The 21,006-nt window shown below is 36.0% G+C and overlaps 1 protein-coding gene across 6 annotated transcripts in view; it reads right to left on the reverse strand.

Annotated features, from left to right (window-relative positions):
- Window positions 1–11,936: 11,936 nt before the first annotated feature.
- The window catches only part of HACE1 (HECT domain and ankyrin repeat containing E3 ubiquitin protein ligase 1), a 112,879-nt gene continuing 103,809 nt past the window's right edge, over window positions 11,937–21,006 (reverse strand). For 4 of the 6 annotated variants that reach the window (XM_087443931.1, XM_087443932.1, XM_087443930.1 and 1 more), the window contains 3 exons: window positions 14,318–14,431; window positions 13,945–14,006; window positions 11,937–13,783 (listed from right to left, as the gene is read on the reverse strand). In XM_087443931.1, coding sequence (XP_087300057.1) covers window positions 13,620–13,783; window positions 13,945–14,006; window positions 14,318–14,431 — 340 coding nt within the window. In that variant the 3' untranslated portion in view covers window positions 11,937–13,619. The remainder of the gene's footprint in view (window positions 13,784–13,944; window positions 14,007–14,317; window positions 14,432–21,006) is intronic. The other 2 variants (XM_014781131.2, XM_004422158.2) reach the window with 1 other exon arrangement.

Genomic DNA, 21,006 nt, shown 5'->3' on the forward strand with positions numbered 1-21,006 from the left:
GTCAGCCTCCATATTCAAAGAGATCAAGGAGCCTAAATATAAAAGGAAGCTGTGATGAAAGGGATGGTGCATATGAGACTTTCCTCTTAGTTTCAATACTCTTTTTGCTGATCCACCAGAGATAGGTTGGATGTCAGCTTAATGTCATCTCAGCCTGCATTTTATCTACAGCTCCTCAGCCTGGGGATGTAATTTCAGGTATTAGGCTTACATTTCACTTAAATCAGATATCCCATTCTTTTTTTTTTTAAGATGTAAATTTTAGCATACTGCTACTTCAGTCCCCTCAGTGCTATTGTTTCTTCTGTTAAATTCCTGGGTTCATTCAGCGAGGGGGAACGGGGAGATCCCAAAATACTTTCTGTAGTTCAGCCCAGAAGATGAATCCTCTCTACTCCAATTCCAATGGTGGTCAATGTTGTATGGACGTGGAACAGAGTGGTACCTCCAACATTGTTACTGACTTAGCAGTACATGGGGCACAGATAAAGTTGCTATTAAAAGCAGTGTATTCTTCCCTCCCTCACATATGCCTGGGGTCACTTTTGTTTGGCATTTACGCTCCTTCACATTATTACAAAACCATACCCCGGAGAATTGCTAACTCAGTTTTTTCTTCACTCCATTCGATGTAATTTTCACATCAAGGTGTTTCTATAGACTGGACAGAGTTAGAGTTCAGCTTCTTCTAGCCAAAGTGTTTAAATCTGACTAGACAGCAGCAATTGCTTTTTAATCTAAGCAAACTGATCTGTCAAAGGCAATCAACTCAGGGAAGTTATTCCAGGAGGATCCTAATAATCCCGATGAATCACATTGCCCTATGTGCAACTCAGCTGCTGAACTCTTGACACAGTGTGTCACAAGGACTTAGAGGAATAAGGACACACAGCTGAACTTCGGTTGACACACAAATTCTCGCCTCTCGTGCATAAGTTAATGATCGCTGCATTTGGTCTGGTGGAGGAGTATACTGTTGTGTGTGGTGATGTCAATTCATGTTTAACGATGTTACATCACCTAGGCTTCATGTCGCGTCATCCATGGTCCTCACAAGCATTTATCAACAGTGTGCTGGATTCCTCAATGTAAATAAAGGTTTGTTGTTGTTACTGTTTTTAATCATCTCCTATCTTTTAAACAAGGGTCCCAACCTGTTAATGCCTGTACCAATTTAGGGCTTTTACTGTTACCAAGATCTTTAAGTACTTTATCTTGGTTAATTATCACGACAACACTGAGAGGTCAGTAGAGATGGTAACATCATTTACATCATTAGTTAGTCGCAGAACTGAGACTCAAACCTAGATCTGATGGTTTCCGGTTGTGAGGTCTTCCTGATGCTGTCAATCTTGTTATTGGAGCTTTTGTTCTAGTGTTAGGATTACTAGGGTATGTGGGGTGGGGTGAGATAGCAGTGTTGATAATCCTATCCCTGAGTAGGGCGGCGCTGTCAGGGTCCCTCTGCTCCCCACAGAGAACCCCACCGAACTTTAGATTAGGAAACAGCAGTTGGGGAGGCAGCAATAATGCATGGGGTCTAGTGGAGGGCAGGGCTGAAAATTTTCCCTAAGTGATGGGACAAATGTTCTTTGAGAATAACTTTCACTTATTAACAGTTGGAGGAAAGCTTTAAGAGAAATTTGACACCCATTCAGTTCAATCAAAGGGCAATAAGAGAGTAGATTGGCTAGAAGGTAAGCGTGAAAGAATAATAATAATAATAATAGCTAATGTATATTGAACACAATATTTTCCGCTATTCTAAGTGCTTTATGTATATTATTGAGTTCACATCACAACCCTTTGCAATAGGCACCGTTGTTCTGATGAGAAAACTTCGGCAACAGGAGGTTGATTAACTTACCTGTGACCACACAGGTAGCAAATGTTAGAACCAAGATTCCAACCTGGGCAAACTTGTGCTCTGATTATATTGTGGTGGTAATGATGAATTTGGGGAGACTTCCTGAATTATGAGAAATTTCATTTGTTTTTCTGACTTAAAGGCAATAATGAATATTTCCATTTCAGGCAGTATTGCAGCCTAGACAGTCTGACTGACGCTCCCATTGAAAACACTCAAAATTGATGCATAAAACTAAAAAGAAAAAACTTTTTTAAACATGCTAATAAGCTGGCAAGAAAGTAAGAAATACTGAGGTGCCTCGAATTACATGAAACAGTGGACCCAGGGAGGCAAGCTGAACCCTGAAGTCAGTTTCCACTCATGATATTCACTGATCCTGATGACTTTGATCTTTGCTTTTCATAGGTCATAGGGCATGAAGACACGTGTCAAAGTCCAGGGCCTGACTGAAGTGGGGAGTCTAATAGGAGACCTCAGTGGAAAGCTGGACCCACAGATCTGCTTTCCTATGTTAGAGATAAAAAGAAAAACTAATTTCTCAATCCCTAGTGCAAGCAGAGGAGGAAAAAATTCTCTCCTAAGAATTCATAACTAAAACACTGACCTTTATTTGGGTTTCTAGTCCAAATTCATACTACAAGAGTGGTACCAAAGAAACCTCATGTTAAGAATATGGTTTAAAATGGTTCTGGGTTGGTAATGCACTCAGATGCCTGGCAGAATCAAAAGCAAACCCATTCTAAAGGAGCCAACCTTGAAGTCAATCCTCCAAGAATTCCCACAGATAGACTACCAAAGAATAAAAGCTGAGACTAAAGTATCACGAAACACATAAATAAAGCACCATGAGTGTAGAGCCAGTAGAAACTGTAGTCATAAAAACCAGATCCCAAAAGATACCAGATAGTGCATTTATGCAATAGAGAATGGCAAGTGTAATCTGGCAGCACTTTGCTTCTGCTGTACCATTTATTTCTTGCTCTCTGTCCCTGGGCTTCTCTGATGTCAGTTAGGATGTCTTCAGAAATCAACTAGGCACTCATGCACGCATATCTGGAAGTAGAGGGAAGTTGCCATCCCTGTGTCAACCTTTGACAAAGGGGGTGCGAAAGGTAATGGAGAAATGCTCCTGTCTTTCACTCTTTTGGTGGACAATTCTGAGATATCAGCTCTTCAAAAGGTCCTGATGAAATTGAGTTCTTGTTGTCCACAGTGGAGATCAATCCACAGAGCACTCTTATACTGGTTTTCTCTTCTTCTTTGTTTCACTTTCTGTAATCTCCCACTCCTGTTCCCTGGGTTCACTTCCCACAATAAACTACTTGCCTCAGAATTTAAAATATGAATAAGGAATGAAAGACTAAATCATAAAATGGAAGACTTGGAAAAAAGTACCAAATAGAACTTCTGGAAATGAAAAATAAAATAACTTTAATTTAAAATTCAAAGGATGTTAAACAAAAGAATAGACTCAGCATAAGAAAGAATAAACTAGAAGAGAAATCAGGATATTTTGCATAATGCAGAAAAGAGACACAAGCATATAGAAAATATGAAAGAGATGCTAGGCGGAAACAACTACAAAAGTCAAATTGGAATTCTTGAAGGAGAGAATAGGGAAACCTTGGAGAGACAATATGCAAAGAAATAATGGCAGAATTTTCCAGATTGAATGATTTAAATCTTCAGATTCAGGAAGTCCTAAATTGCAAAAGAGAAAAACATAGAAAAGCTGGACAAATAAAAAAAAATAAAAATAAAATAATGTTTTAATAAACATTAATACATGGAAAAATATAAAATATGAATAATTATATAAATTTAAATGGAAAAATAAACTTGTTTAAAAGTAAAGATTATCAGATTAGATAAAAATAAAATTCACTTATAAGGTGTTTTATAAAGAAGCCTATGACATAAGAATAACAAATAGTTGAAATTGGAAGGATGAAAAATAGATATATATAGTGCAAATAACCAAAATAAAGCTGATATTGCTATATTAATATCAGACAGAATAGACTTTAAGGCAAAAGGCATTGAGACAAACTACATAATGAGAAAAGGTTAATTCACTAGTCAGACAAAAATTCTAAACTAAGGTCTAAATAATATAGCTTGAAACTACATAAAGCAAACTTAAAAGAATTACAAGAAGAAATCTATAAACACATCAGTAGAGCTGAAGATTTTAACACACCTCAGTGGTTGATAGCTCACAAAATCAAGCAGAAGAATATCACTAAGGCTATAGAAGGTTTGAACAATGCAGTAAACAAGCTTTACCTAATGGATATATAGAGAACATTTTACCCAAAGAGTGGAGAAGTATTTCAAGCAGCGACAGTCATTTACAAGAACTAAACACATTCTGGGCTGTAAAACAAGATTCAACTAATTTTAAATGATTGGTATCATATAGATTTTATTCTTTCCCACAATGTGCTTCATAGAAGAAGGAAGCACAAATGGCCAATAAATTACAAAAACGCTGATTAATTTTTTAGTAATAAGGAAAATGAAAATTAGAATCACACTGAGATACCATTTCACACCAAGAAAAGTCTGACAATCTTAAGTGTTGACAAGAATCTAGAGTAATCTCTTACACACCACTAGAGAGAATATTAATTTATATCACTATTTTGGAAAACAGTTAGGATCGTCTATTAAAGTTGAGTAAGTGCATTCCCTATGATCCAGCAGTTCCACTGGGAAAACTCCAGCACATATGCAGATATACAAGAAAATTCATAGCAGTATCGTTTTAATAACAAAATGGAAGCAATCCAAATGTCTACCCTAAACAACGCCACAATAAACAAATAATAATGTTCACCTATGGACATGTGTGAAATTCCTCTGGGAAGTATGAAGCATGAGATGACTGGGTTCATAGGTACACACATACCTAATTTTACTAAATTTTTCCAGAATTCTTTTCAGAATGGCCCTACCAGTTAACACTCTTAAAAGCAGAGCTCAAGAGTTCTCACACACTCACTAAAATTTGGAATTTTCTACTTTCTGATATTTCCTATTTTGATTTGGAACCTAATTTTTGTTTTAAATTTGCTTTTTTTGATTTGCATCTCTTCATATATGTGTTAGCTGGTCAGGCTTCTCCATCTGTGAATTGCCTGACTGTATCCTTTGTCCACTTGTCTATTGCATTTCCTATCATTTTCTTGTTGATATGAAGGATTTGTTTGTATAGTCTATACGTCAATCCCTTGTTGGACTTAGACATTATGGATATCTTTTCCCGTTGTCATCTATTAACTTTTCTATGATGTCCTTCAAAAGAAAGGACCTCTTAATTTTGTAATATGCAATTTTTCACCTTAAAGTTTGTGCTTTTTGGATCTTATTTTTCCCCACTCTCAGGCAATAAGTCCTTTAAATAGTTTTAAGGTTTTTTTGTTTTTTTTTTTTAAAGATTTTATTTATTCGGTTTTTCCCCCCCAAAGCCCCAGTAGATAGTTGTATGTCATAGGTTCACATCCTTCTAGTTGCTGTACGTGGGACTCGGCCTCACGTTGGACGGAGAAGTGGTGCCTCGGGGCGCTCCCGGGATCCGAACCCGGGCCGCCAGCATCAGAGCGCGCACACTTAACCGCTAAGCCACGGAGCCAGCCAGTTTTAAGGTTTTATCTGTAAATTTTTTTGCATTCTTTGAGAGGTTATTTCTCAGATATTTTATAGTTTTAGCAGCTATTGTAGGTTGTATCTAATTGCCAATTAAATTTTCTGGTTGTGTATTGCTGATAAAGAAGAATGCTATTATTCTTATCTCTCATCAGTTCTAATAGTTGTTCTGCTCATTCCACTTATTTCTTATGTACCTAACTGCAATATCGACACATAATTTCGTCTCTTTCTTTCCAATAACTCTTTTCCTTACATCATAGCATTGGCCAAATCTTCAGTATTATGTCAAACATTAACAGTGATAGTGAGTATTCTTGTCTTGGGGCAGATCTTAACAAGAATGAAAGTTTCTCCATTAACGTGATATTTGCTGTAGAATTTTTGGAATATTGTCTTTATCTAATCAAGGAAATTTTTTAAAATTTTGAATTTTTTTTTTTTTTTTTTTTATAATTTTATTTATTTCTTCCCCCAAAGCCCCAGCAGATAGCTGTATGCCATAGCTGCACATCCCTCCAGTCGCTGCACGTGGGACGCGGCCTCAGCATGGCCAGACAAGCGGTACGTCGGTGCACGCCCGGGATCCGAACCCGGGCCGCCAGCAGCGGAGCGCGCGCACCCAACCGCCAAGCCACGGGGCCGGCCCTAAAATTTTGAATTTTATGACAGTTTTTATCAATAGGGGTTTAATTTTATCAAGCATTTATTTCTACATTTATTGATGTAATCATATTTTTCTCCCTTATTCCAATAATGTTCTGACCTCCAGAACTGTTATGATAATAAATGCGTGTGGTTTTAAGCCACTAAGTTTGTGGTAATTTATTACAGCAGCAATAGGAAACCAACACAATATATAATTCTCGTAATTTTACATTTCCTTTATAAAATTGTAGTATAGAGAGGTTAAGAAACTTGCCCAACGTCACACAGCTGAGGATTCCAGCTCCTGGTTAAAAACCTATGTGTGATTTTTCAGACCTGACCACAGGCAATTATCAAGGCTTTGCCCGGCAGGCCTCATGGGGGAAGATGCCCCCGCAACACACACCAGATTTGGTGCACAGCCAATGCATTGTAGTCTCTGAAGGCAGTGCAGTCAACGACTCTTGGCAGGTCATGCTCTTCACATATTTGCATTCCTAGCCTTGGTGCCTTCATTCCCAGGTCTCTTTATCTAAGGCCTTGGGCAGAGGTCTTCTTTATGTGCCGCTGCTGAGGCCACCTTAGGAGGGGAGGAGGGGGAAACTTTGAAAACACTTAGTTCCAGTCTGACTTTTCCCGATACTTTTCCACTCCTAGCCTTTCTCCTTTACCCTCTCCTCAATCGTGGGGTCCATAAAATTGCTGGAGCCTCAGGCCGGCCCCATGGCTTAGCGGTTAAGTGCACGCGCTCCGCTGCTGGCAGCCCGGGTTCGGATCCCCGGGGGGCGCACCAACGCACCGCTTCTCCAGCCATGCTGAGGCCGTGTCCCACATACAGCAACTAGAAGATATGCAGCTATGACCTACAACTATCTGCTGGGGCTTTGGGGGAAAAAATAAATAAATAAAATAAAAAAAAAATTAAAAAAAAAAATTGCTGCAGCCTTTAATTCAGGGCTCCCTCAACAGTGAGCCAACCCCCATGTCTATGCTGACACACCTGACCCAGGATCAGTGCACTGTGCCACGGGGAAAACAGAACAGGAGGAATCAACACCTTCTCCAGCATTAGACTCTTACACCATTGCAGTAAGTGATTAAAGGTTTAATTCTTTCATTTGCGACTTACTGCATTAATCGGCTACTCCAACATCCGACAGCTCAGCTCTCGCTCTCCCAGCCCAGCTGATCTCCTGACAACAGCTGATAGTGGAAAAGCTGGAATTCAAATCCAGGCAATCTAACTCTAAGTCTGTACTCCTAACCATGATGCTCTACTGCCTCCTTTTGTGTCAGACCACTGTATCCAAGGAACTGATGATGGTGTCTTGCACAGGGCAACTGAAGTTGACTAAGACATTGGACAGGTAAACTCAACAAGAGTTGGTGATGGGTTGGATGTAGAAGATGGTGGAAAGGGAAAAATAAAGGATGACTTCTCAGTTTTCAGCTCAGAGCAACGAGGCAGATGGTGGTGCCCTTTTGCTGAGACAGAAAAGATTGGAATCGGGTGGCAGGGGGGCAATGGGGAAACAAGGTCCTCTCTGGACATCTTTAAGGTTTGAGATGCTTAACAAACATCCAAGTGAAGATGTTAAGTAGGCCATTGCATATAGAATTTTGGAATTTGAGTGAGAATATCAATTTTACTTTTTCTCTATTCCTAGACATTAGGACAAGAGGAATACTATATAAGAGAATACTGTACAGACACCACTGTAAGCACTCATTCCCACCGCCTCAATAAGCTTTTAAAAGGGAATCAGATATTGCCACTCTTCTAAGAAAAATATGGAGCCTTCTTCAAATAGGGTTGGTATATGGACACAATAGTCTCCAAATCATGAAAACCACCAGGAGATCAGAATTCTCAAGGAAGGACCAGAACCTAGAACTGAGCAAGCTCATAATTCACTAATTAAAAATTTGAGAACAACTCAATGACTGCCATACATTGGCCTTATTTTACTCTAAGTTTGTCATTTTTAACCTTTTCAGTTATTTGTTCAATCAACAGGCTGATCAATTTATTTGTCTCCAAATCTAGGGGGCAATTTAATAATTCAGTTAGGCCAAATATTTGAAGCTGCCTTGAACCCCAGTTTATATTAAACCCTCCTTCCCCTACACTTAATACATTTCCGTAGCTGGTTTTTACACTTAATCATATGCTGCACTGCATAGTTTTAAAACCTGTTTCAAGCATGCCTTCCAACTGAATTTTATTTCCTTTGAGGGTAGGGACCGGGTCACAGTCCCTAAACCGGAGTTGAATACAGTTAAGGTGAATTTGTCGAATTGATTTGGAAAGTTTTCTCCACTAACTGTATATTCAGCACCCACCTAGCTACTTCCCCTCCATTTCACTCGACTAGATTCGATTCACTCATACGAGTATACAGTAATAGTCATTATAGTCTCCGTTTATGGTTTTAATGGTTTTGCAACATTAGATGCACAACGTATTTCCAAGCACCAAGTATGCTTGAAATTGAACATTTTTATAAAGATAATAAAAGTTAATGACCACCCATGATCTATGATCTGACAATACATCTGTTCTTTTTCATCTTGAGATGGTGCAATACCCACCCTAGCTTATTGTGGCACAATGGGAGAGAAGAAATATAGTCCTATTAATCATTCTTAACTATCAGCTTATTAAGTTATAGTTTCCCACCAGGCTTGTCTTACATGACTGTTAATAGGCTGCAGGTGTTTTTCTAAAAGAGTCTTTTTATAATGCAGCTATGTCATAAAGAGAAAGCACGGAGTCAAAGAAAACCTAGTGGACTAACAATCAGAAAATCTAGGTTCTAAATTCTAGTTTGGTTAAGTAGCCCTGAAACCTTAAGCAAGTTACCACCTCTCTGTGTTCTCCAATTTTCTCATCAGTAAAAATGAGGACTGATTACAAATTAAATAAATTTGTGCCAATTTGCACCAGACCAATAGGCAGGTAACCATAACCCAGGACCTAAGAATTTCAAAAAGCACATTCTAACAGAAATCTGTCCACATTAAAACAGCTTAAACCAAACTGTAAAATTGGGATTTGTTACTATTGTTAGCCTTAAAAGTAAAATTCGTTGCCTAACAACTGTGGAAGTGCACAGGAACAGAGGAGCATGTTTCACACGAAAAAAAAAAATCATGACTACTGATATACATTGATATGCCTAAATTGTGGTGAAAATAACAAAAATTTTAATATTAGCTAAAAACCCACTCATAAAGACAGCTGTTATACATAAATTCTCCAATTAACAAAAGGGTTGTAGTCCCAAATCATCTAAGTCCATTTTGGGGAAACTTTATAAATGGAGGCTAGGTTTCTAGTGTAACCCATAAGAGTATAGGTGACCCTTGATGTAGCTGAGCTGTGTAACATAATATGAAATGCTCGAGTTCTGGGTCCTGAGAAAGGGGCTGGTATCATATAGAAGATGAGTTCCCTTCCCTATTCTCGGGAAGAAGACTGGAAGTAAGCAATTATTAAAATGAATTTATCTTTGTCACACCCTTATACCCTCTTTCTAACCCTTTTACACTCAGGTAGGCTACACAGCCCTAATCGTGCTGCTGGAACAATCTGATCTGGTCCAACCTACCAAAAGCTTCTGTGTTCCAACAGCCCTTTCTCGAGCCTCAAACAGTAATTCCACAACCATGGAGCAATTGATGGCCATTTCAACAAATAACCCAGAAAACATTACCACTCCTAGACTGTAACTAGCGTTGAAAGAGACCACCTGTTATTGATAAAAGCAAAAATATTAGAAATCTAAGGGTTAAGAAATTTAGCAACATGGTCAAGTAAATTATGATGCATCCATACAACAGAATATTATGCCACCATTTAAAAAAACGTTCCCAAGTAACTGTTGTGATGATGTGGGAAATGTTTAAAATATAATGCTGAATAAATAAAAAAAGATACTAAATGCTATGTTCTCTACGAACTCAACTATGGAAAAAATGCATTGAGAAAAGAAGCAAATACAATTTGTTGGGTAGTAGAACTATAAGTTATTGCTTTTTCCTAGTACATGAATCCATGCTTTCCAGATTTTCCCACGTCAAATAAGTAACACTTTTGTTACTAAAAAAAAAAAAAAAAATTGAGGAAAAAAGTGTTAAATTCAAATAAAACTCTAATTGGTAGAAATTTTAGAGAATTATAAACTGCTAATTATCAGGCACTGTTTATCAGGAATGTGGAAACAGAGCTTTGTGGACAACGAAGCATTCCTTTCTGCAAGTTTGGTTGCAAAAGAGTTTAATTAGGAGACATTTTAAATTAATCACATTATAAAATAAGTTGTGATTATGAAAATATTGCTTATCACTACTGCTATGGCATTTTGATCTAATAAAACCTATTATTGATACTTGCTTACCTTGATTAAAGATACTGGATGTTTCCTTTAATGTATATATCATACAGAAAATAACACAGGCACGTGATTTAGACAAACAGGAAAACAAGGTTATATGTGAAAAAGTCTTCATCCCACCTTACCGACGCTTTCTCAGATATACCAACAGTTTCTGATCCAGAAAATTTTCTTGCATACAAGCCCACGTATATTGTATTTACACCCTAACCGCTCTTCTATACACCTTATTTTGCTGAACATACCTTAGAAACATTTACGTATCAGTGTGTACAAATCTATTTCATTGTGTAAATACCAATTAATATTCTCTCATATGGATGTAACCCAATTTATTACTAACTCCTTACTGGTAGACATTTAAATTATCTCCAGTTTTTTCCTATAACAAACAAGCCTTCAGTGAACATTCTTGTACAAATATATTTATGTACATGAACAAGTATAACCATAAGATAAATTCTTGAATTGTTGAGTCAAAGAGTACGTGTACATTTAAAAAATCTGATATTGCCAAAGTGCCTTCCAAAGAATTCGTACCAATTTACACTCCAGGGGAACATTTCTGGTCAACAAAGACTCTTTAAAGCAAACTCCAGTGCTGTCAATGGCGGGGAAGGTAACATAAATTAGTGAAGCAGGCTGGGGTAAGAAAATGGCAAACTGGAGAGCACATTCAGTCATTGAAAGAAGCGGCTTCTACTCAATTCCAGCCTATTAACAATGCCTCCTAGGAATCTACACCCAGTGTTGTTAGATTGTCTGATTTCTCAGAAGTCCAAAATCTGGACTTCTGCATCAAATCTTCATATTTTTTAATGTTGATAGCTCACTAAAATTTTAGAACTGGCATGACAAACACAGCACGTGTGTGAGTGGGAGTCATTTGCTGGGCCTCCAACCTGTGACCTATGCTTTAAAGCTTTCATTTCCCCGACAGCCAACGAAGACTGGCACGGCCGTAGGCTGCGTTCAGCACATTGTCTTAAAGCTGGGATTTCCTTGGATTACATTACATTTTGCTTTTGGATGAACTAGAAGATGTATTTTATTAACTACATGGTCACTATTCCCTCAAACTATTTGAATAACTTAATATACTCTTGCCCAGATGTTTTCATTAATCAGCTTCCTACAACACGCTCCCTTGCCTTATATTTTTATTCCTTTAGAATGCTGCTTCTCTGCTTTTTTCCTTATATGGAATTCCCACATGTTTTAACAGTTGAGTCCTTTTCCTATTAGTGTAATCTTCTTCTACCCAAAGGGGAAGAAAATCTCTAATCATTTTTCTATACTACCTTGCATTCAGCATGTCCATATCTACTTACAAAACAAATTGTGGGAACAGAATAAAGACTTGCTGCCTCTAGTTTAAATAGTTATTTTTAATTCATATAAAATCTTTTTATATTAACTACATTCTTATAGTTAAAAAGATAAAGGCAGTATAAAAGAATAAACCATGAAACTGCTAGAACTATATCAAAAAATATTCAAATTCACGGATAAAATACCAAGAGATTTTTAATGCCTTATTATCTCTTCTACATAAACACTTGCAAAAGGACCAATATGACAAAGCCAATGTATTGCATGATTATAAACAGAAATAAATGTGTGTAAACATTAAAATTAGAAGCAATGTAATATGAAAGTCAGTTACCTATTTGAAAACTCAGAAGGCAATGACCTCTTCTACAATTAAATTTTGAAAATAAAAATTGTAAAATTAGCTTCATTTATTGTAAATAAAGCATCTGAATCATAATTTCAGAGCTAATAGTAATTTGTAAAAAATTCCTAGTTTTTAATGTAATATGTTGAGATGTTTTCTTGTTTTAATAAAGAGAGGACCAAAAAACACGTATTAAAGAAGCTTTACAACTTAGCAAAGCTTTCGATAAATATGTCTATATACATATATATGTCTATATTGACATATACACTGTCTATATTTGTCAGTGACAAATATACTGCTGCTTATATGAGAAAATCTGCACATAAGAGTCATTCCACCAATAATGATGCCATTGGATAGTCTATTTTTAGTTCCTAGAAAAGAGATGCTAAACATGACAAATTCCTGTTAGCATTTCTGACTGTGTGACCGTTCCACCTTCCCTTTAAAAGGTATGCTGAAACTACTCAAGTGTGTCTTTTCAAAAGAAAACTGATGAGACCACCCCTAAAATTTAAAAACCCAGTGCTCTGTATTAGGCATATATCACTTGAACTCATTTAATCACAATAAGCAAATTTAAGAAATAAAAATTTACATATTTAAAACGTAATCTGCACATCGGATTACTTCTTCAAATGTCATCAGAGCTCACAGATAAAAGTAATGAAAAGAAATATGGTAAAATATCACATTTTAATTTTACCTAAAATATAAATTAAATAAGGCATAAGAAAAACCTGGAGACCACAATATATATGGAAAACTGACCACTGAAAGATGCAAATAATTCATACAATATAGTATAAGCTTTAATATATAAATTAGATGTCATTTCATCAGCTGTTAGTCACATCAGTCTAAACTTTACATTATATATTAAAATATTAAAAAGCTAAAAAACATCATTGCAATATAGATTCAATATGGGAAAATACATATTTGTGGCTTTATACACAATCTAAATAAATCCATTCTATACAATAGTTTTCCAAAATATAAACAGTACTTTACATGCAACAGAACATACCAGGCTGGATGTCCTAATATAATTTAACATATAGGAAAATAAAGAGAAAACATCCTTTTAACAAGACAGTTACACAGCAAAGGTGAAATGTAAAATAAGATTTTGCCTTAAAACAATCTTGGATAAGATTTAAAAAATATGAAAAAAGAACAGTTTCTACCACTTTAAATTAGCATTTTTTAAAATGAAGATTACTGTGATTTTATATTTCTAATTGTATCACAAACTGAGAAAACGTAAAAGGGAAAAGAGAGGAAGGAAAAAAGAAAACCTGATCCTTTATGAATTTTAAGCATCAGCCCTGCCTATGGGCTGCATTTGGGCTGCTTTTCTGTTGACAGTTTCCTAAATTACTTCTGCCACTCTGAATTGCACATCAGCAGTCAGATGAGTTTTCCAGACTTCATTATGCCATTGTGTAACCATAGCTGCCACAATGCAGTGCCACAAGAAGCCTGTCCTTGAGTATTTCTTTACTTGGGTATTCAGGTAACTTGAGCATGTTGATGCTTTAAAAGAAAAATATACCACCATTAATTCGGACATCTATGAAATTTCTGATTGTTTTGTCTAGCAGAGAAAACACTACCCAAAATTAACATAAAACCACCCTCTCAAATTTGCATTCAAATTGGAAAACCCTGAAGTAGTATTTAAAAAGAAAAAAAACCTGCTGCATTGCAGTTTCCTTTAGCATGCAAATGTAGTGGAAGAAAGTAAGTTCCTTTCAGCCTAAAATAAATAAACAATAGAGCAATTTAGTTTGAAGTGATAATGTAACTCAGTGATACTTATGACAGTGTAACTTTAGTGATACCTGACCTATATTCAATTATAGGTAGTTTCCCCAAACATGGTCCCTACGAAAAAAGGCGGAGGAAAGGACCTATATAGCTACTTATTTATAAGTGATTCCAAATCGCTGAATAGAGATCACTGTTGAGGTTTTCCTCTCAATGCAGCAATACAGCAGTTAGACCTTTGATCATTCAAAATTAATTAAAACAATGTGCAATACATTTAAATAAACCAATTTAACATACCATGTGCTTGAAGTCGGTAGAAGATTTGGAGTATATGGCACAGCAGCAATTGTAAAGTTCTGTAATCCACTTCCACCCATGATATTAGCAAATCCACCATGTGGGACCCTGGAACTAAGAGTTCATATCTTAATAAGTTGTAATTATGACAGGAAAATCTTTGTGATAAAAATATTTCAAATTCTACACTAGGGAAAGAATATATTCAACTCTAGGACACTGACAAGATAATATTTTTGAATCTGCAAAACTTCAACTCATTACTATAAGTTGTTTGTGGCCAGTTAGGAAGCTTCCACGGAGACACCCCCCACATTTCTATAAGCTGTACTCTGCTTTCAACTGGCCACAGCACAGACCTCTACTGCTGCATTTAAGCAGACTGCATACTGCATGTACAACTGTTTTCTTTCACGTGTCTCCCTGCTCAACTGGGACTGATGTGAGGGCCCAAATATGTCATATTTGTATTTGTATCCTTGGGGTTATTAGCAAAAAGACTGGCATCTAGTCAGTCATTAACTATTTGCTGAATAAATGAAAGTTTGCTTGATTAATTCAAGCAACAGAAGCTCTTACACGTAATCCAAATGATTTCCCTGTTTGTGAAAAATATCTAGGGTCACAGGGTTTTTGTTTTGTTTTACTTTTCACAGAAAAGTAAATTTTCTGGGAAAACCAGAAAATTCTTTACATTTCTCTTTCCAGAGATTCAGAATATCAGATCTATTTTTTTAAAATGTCACCTAACATTATGAGATCACAGGAAGGCTAACACTTAATGCATAAACACCACTAGAAAATTTAATCTTGGGTACACAGCTGTAGAGGATGTAATTACAACTTCCTATTGTTTACTTTGAAATAAAATTATTACTTCAAACTAGACTTTGTATGTATCATGATTAAACAAACTGATCTGGAAAAAACTTCGCTGTTTTTAAAATGAGATGCTGTAGTGCTTTTTGGATAAATTACAATGACAAACATTTAAAGTCTAGGTATTATAAGCACACTCAAAGGCAGAAATTTGACTAGTATTAAAAATGTTTTCTAACATATGATTCATAGTATTAACCAGAATTCAGTTCGTTAAAAAAAATGGTTGAACCCTGAATACCAAAAAAGAAGAACAAAGACAGAGGTCTCACAGTTCCTGATTTCAAAACCTAAACTACAAAGCTATAGTAATCAAAACAGTGTGGCACTGGTATAAAGACAGACATACAGACCAACGGAATAGAACAGGCAACCCCAAAATAAACTCTCGCATATATGGCCAAATGATATTCAACAAAGAGCTAGGAGGGCTGGCCTTGTGGCGTAGTGGTTAAGTGCGCGCGCTCTGCTGCTGGCGGCCCATCGAGGCTCCGCTTGTCAGGCCATGCTGTGGCAGCATCCCATATAAAATGGAGGAAGATGGGCATAGATGTTAGCCCAGGGCCAGTCTTCCTCACAAAAACAGGAGGATTGGCATGGATGTTAGCTCAGGGCTGATCTTCCTCACAAAAAAAAGAGAGAGCTAGGAACATTCAATGGAAAGGACAGTCTTTTCAACAAATTACATTGGGAAAACTGGATATCCACTACAAAAAAATTAAGTTGGACTCTTACCTAACAAAATATATACAAATTAACTCAAAATGAATAAAAGACAAACATAAGAGCTAAAACTATAAAATTCTTAGAAAATATAGAGGAAAAGCGTCATGACACTGGATTCGGCAACGATTTTTTGGAAGTAACACCAAAAGCACAGGCAACAAAGGAAAACAAATAAACCGGACTTCATCAAAATTAAAAACTTGTGCACCAAAGGACACCATGAACAGAGTAAAAAGGTAACCCACAGAATGTGAGAAAATATTTTCAAATCATAAATCTGATAAGCAATTGATATCCAGAAAATATACAGAACTCCTACAACTCAACAACAAAAACCCAATTAAAAAATAGGTAAAGGACTTGAACAGACATTTCTCCAAAGAAGATACACAAATGGTCTAAAGAATATGAAAAGATGCTCAATCAACATCACTAGTCATCAGGGAAATGCAAATCAAAACCACAATGAGATTCCACTTCATATACATTAGGATGACTATTAAGTATGGGAAAGGATGTGCAGAAATTGGAACCCCTATGCATTGCTGGTGGAAATGTAAAATGGTGCAGCCACTGTAGAAAATAGCATGGTGATTTCTCAAAAAATTAAACAAAGAATTATAGTCTATATCCAACAGAATGGAAAACAAAGACTCAAAAGAGATATCTGTACATCCATGTTCATAGTAGCATTACTCACAATAGCCAAAAGGTGGAAGCAACTCAAAAGAACATCGATGGATGAAGATAAGCAAAATGTACTATATACTTACAATGGAATATTACTCAGCCTTAAAAGGGAAGGAAATTCTGACATTCATCAGAATTTGCCCAATTCTGCTAGAATATGGATGAACCTTGAGGACATTACACTAAGTGAAATAAGCCAGTCACAAAAAGACAACATACAGCTCCACTTATATGAAGTACCTAGAGTAGTCAAATTCATAGACAGAAAGTAGAATGGTGGCTGCCAAGAGCTGCAGGGAGAGGGAATGGGGAGTTAGCATTTAATGGTTACAGTTTCAGCTGAGGAAGATAAAACAGTTTGGGAGATCAATGGTGGTGATAATTGCACAACAAAGTGAATGTACTTTATGTCACAGAACTGTACACCTAAAAATGGTTAAAATGTTAAATTTTAAGTTATGTATTTTTACCACATACACTAAAAATAACATTAAAAAATGCACCAGGATTTTCTCTTTGAAATCACAGATGATATATATACATTCACAGGGGAAAAAATTTAACAATTCAATATAAATGAATCCCTAAAAACAGGTTTTCTCTTCTAGGTGGGAAGCAGTCTGGTTGCTATTAAATGCTTTATTTTATTTATTTATTTATTTATTTTTTGTGAGGAGATCAGCCCTGTGCTAACATCTGCCAACCCTCCTCTTTTTCTTTTTTTTCACTAAGGAAGACTGGCCCTGGGCTAACATCCGTGCCCATCTTCCTCCACTTTATATGGGACGCCGCCACAGCATGGCTTGCCAAACAGTGCATTGGTGCGCGCCCGGGATCCAAACCGGTGAACCTCGGGCCGCCGCAGCGGAGCGCGCGCACTTAACTGCTTGCGCCACCAGGCCGGTCCCTAAATGCTTTATTGATGAAATGCCTGAGCTCATCTTAGAAATCCAAGTGAATATTAAAAGTATACCTGAATCTTGCTGATAAAACACTAATGCATGAACAATTCCTATTTAGGACGAGACAATCTAAAGAAGACCTGAATATGTTTGTAAACTGAAATAAAATTCGGCATTAGTTAACCTATGTATATTAACCTTTGCCTAAAAAATTAACAAAGGCAACCAAAAATGGAAAGGGATAAAAGGCCAAGTTGTTCTCAATTTCCCAGAGAGGCAGAATTTTGAAATAAGGATACTACTTCATAAGGACAAGATGAGAAAATAAGCCTTGACACTGATTCTTACACAAATTACAGCACAATACTTCAATATCAGGATGATCAATCTAATGTCTTTCATATAACTAAATTTTGAAACATAAGCTTAAAAAATCAGATATTCCAATTTTAACATCTAAATTAAATTATTCTGTAAGCTGATACTCACAAACAATCCCTGAAACCTTAGTCTTCTTCTAAACTATAACCAAATATGACTAGCCCCACACTTGAATAATCAGTAGATCTTATATACTAAGATCATGGGTCATCACGCTTAAGCATGTATGAGAAAAATAAATGAAATGGTCTTTGGTTGAATATTATGACACTTGGATTATACAATGCAAAATTACAGTTAATAAAAATGTTATACTTCTATTTTATATACAAAGAAATCATCAAGTCTGATTTTCATTATTCCTAAGGGGTAATGAAACAAAAGAGTAAAACATTTAAGACAGTCTTATAGACCAACAAAATATTGTCACCACAATAAAAATTACTTTTTGTACTGATTCTTGGTTCTACAATTGGAACACATTTGACTTTCCAGTAAAGTTGCACTAAACTGTACTACAGACATGGAGAAAGACATTTTAGTATCTAAATATAAACAAACAGATAATCAGAATTTTCCAAAAAGTGTTAAAAGAAAAAAATATACACTTTAGGTTTAGAATGGCAAATGCTATACCTATACTAACGACTACAGGTCTAATATAAAAGGAAAAGTTAAGGTTTTAAAGAACTTATGACTTAGTTTGAATTCAAAACAAGAATTCTGTATAGACTAAGTGTTGAAAGGTGGCTGCTTCAAGTTGAAGGTGAAGTTTGGCTCTGTGTTGTTTCCCCTTGGTGTGTACTCTTCACCCACATCCTTCACCTCAGTTTAAACGGATTCACACGCACTACACTTCATGACCAGTTTAATCAACAGTGTAGTTCTTTCCAGCATTGCTAACAATGACTATACTACTGACACCAGAGGGGCACTGTGTACAACTAATCCAAGTATTTTTTTATTCTGCAAGAGCAAGTAATTTAATAAGACGCTTTTAGTACCAAAGAATTTAAATAATTGTTTTCTGCATTTTACAACTCAGACTAACCAAATCACAGGGGAAAATATAATTCATGAAATGGTTTAGATATAAACCATTTAGAAACATAATAAAAGAGCCCTACCTCACAACATAAACCAAAATAAAGTCCAGATGGCTTAAAAACTGGAACATAAAAACAGAAATTATAAAAAAGTTACAGAAAAAAATGTAGATAAACAAATATATAACATCTTGGGAGTAGGGAAGGATTTATAAAAACCATAAAGAACAGTACTGATAATCAACTTGCAACATAATTTAAAACTTCCATTTTATAAATTTTATAAGCTAAATTTATAATTTAAATTACACAAAACTTGTATATTCAACTTAATAAAGTTAAAAGGCAAATGATAAACTGGGGGGAAATATATCTGCAGAGTTAATGCCCCTAAAATATGAAGAACATTTAAAATTTAATTTTTTTTTTTTTTTGGTGAGGAAGATCGGCCCTGAGCTAACATCTGTTGCCAATCTTCCTCTTTTTGCTGAGGAAGATCAGCCCTGAGCTAACATCTGTGCCAGTCTTCCTCTATTCAGCATGTGGGATGCCACCACAGCATGGCTTGAGGAGCAGTATGCAGGTCTGCGCCCAGATCCAAACCAGTGAACCCCGGGCCGCCAAAGCAGAGCATGCAAACTTAACCACCACGCCACCCGGCCAGCCCCCAAAACTGAATTTGTTTTAAATGACAGTAGAATAATGCACAAAAAATAAAGGCAATTCAGGCAATTCACCTGACACAAAAAAATTACATAAGTAAATTACATGAAAACAAAAATGATTACATCCCCTATTGATAGAATAAAAGGAATAGGTCATTTCATTCCCTGCTGATGTGAAAACTGATAACTTTCTGAAGGGTAAATGAACAATATTTATCGAGGTTGCGAAACTTTGTATACTTTTGTATCCAAAAATTTCCCTTCTAAGAATTTATCCCATGTAAATAATCAGTGACCCACCAGTACATAAGCATAAGAATTCCTTATTTGCTCAGCACTACTCACAAAGAGGAAAATTTAACAATAAAGGACAATATCAATTAAGGGAGGTCCATAAGCTGAAGAACAGGCATCCATTAAAACAATTAGATCTATAAATGGAACAATTTTTAACTGATATATTGCTAAATCCAAAAGTTATGAAACAGAAACAATGTTTTTGAAAAGTAAAAATTTATATATGTGGGGAAAATTCCAGAAGAATAACTAAAATGTGAACAGTGGTTCTCTTCAGAGATTGAGCTTAGAGGTGATTTTTTTAAATTTGAATTGTCTAACCCTCCTACATAGAAAATATAATTTTAGTTTAATTCTCTTTATTAAATTACTCAAATCTCTGAGTATTTCTTGGCATTACGAAGCCACAGAAAAAAAAAACAACAGAAAAAAACAAAACCACCACCAAGGTTTTCTTTTTTGTGTGTGTGTGAGGAAGATCAGCCCTGAGGTAACATCTGATGCCAATCATCCCTTTTTTTTTTTTCTGAGGAAGACTGGCCCTGAGCTAACATCCATGCCCATCTTCCTCACTTTATATGGGACACTGCCACAGCATGGCTCAACAAGCGGTGCGTCAGTGCGCGCCCAGGATCCGAACCAGCGAACCCCAGGCCACCGCAGTGGAGCGCAAGCACTTAACCGCTTGCGCCACTAGGGCGGCCCCCAACAAACAAGGTTTTCTTTCATATCTTTAGTCTACAAAATGTGAATATTCCTGCTTTATTTATTCTTTAAAATTAGATGTATAGGGTGACTCCAACTATTTTTCTAATTATATAGTTAAAAGACTAAAAAAATAAAGCAAAATGTTAATAGTGTTACTTCTGAATAGTGGAATTAGTTAATAGAATGTTCATTTTCTTCTATTTGTAGTCTCTATTTTCCAAATTTTCTATAATGGTTATGTACTACTTTTAAAATAAGAAAATAGAGAACTTTAACATATACATATTTCATACAGATATATACTCACAATTATGTTTTTAAAAAAGGCAGAAAAAATAAAGAAAAGTAAACGCATCACATTGTTATATTTGTTATTGCTGGTGGAGGGTAGTTTT

The sequence above is a fragment of the Ceratotherium simum genome, chromosome 19 (genome assembly GCF_057802395.1).
Source record: "Ceratotherium simum simum isolate JZ-2026a chromosome 19, ASM5780239v1, whole genome shotgun sequence".
In the NCBI taxonomy this organism is placed as follows: domain Eukaryota; kingdom Metazoa; phylum Chordata; class Mammalia; order Perissodactyla; family Rhinocerotidae; genus Ceratotherium; species Ceratotherium simum.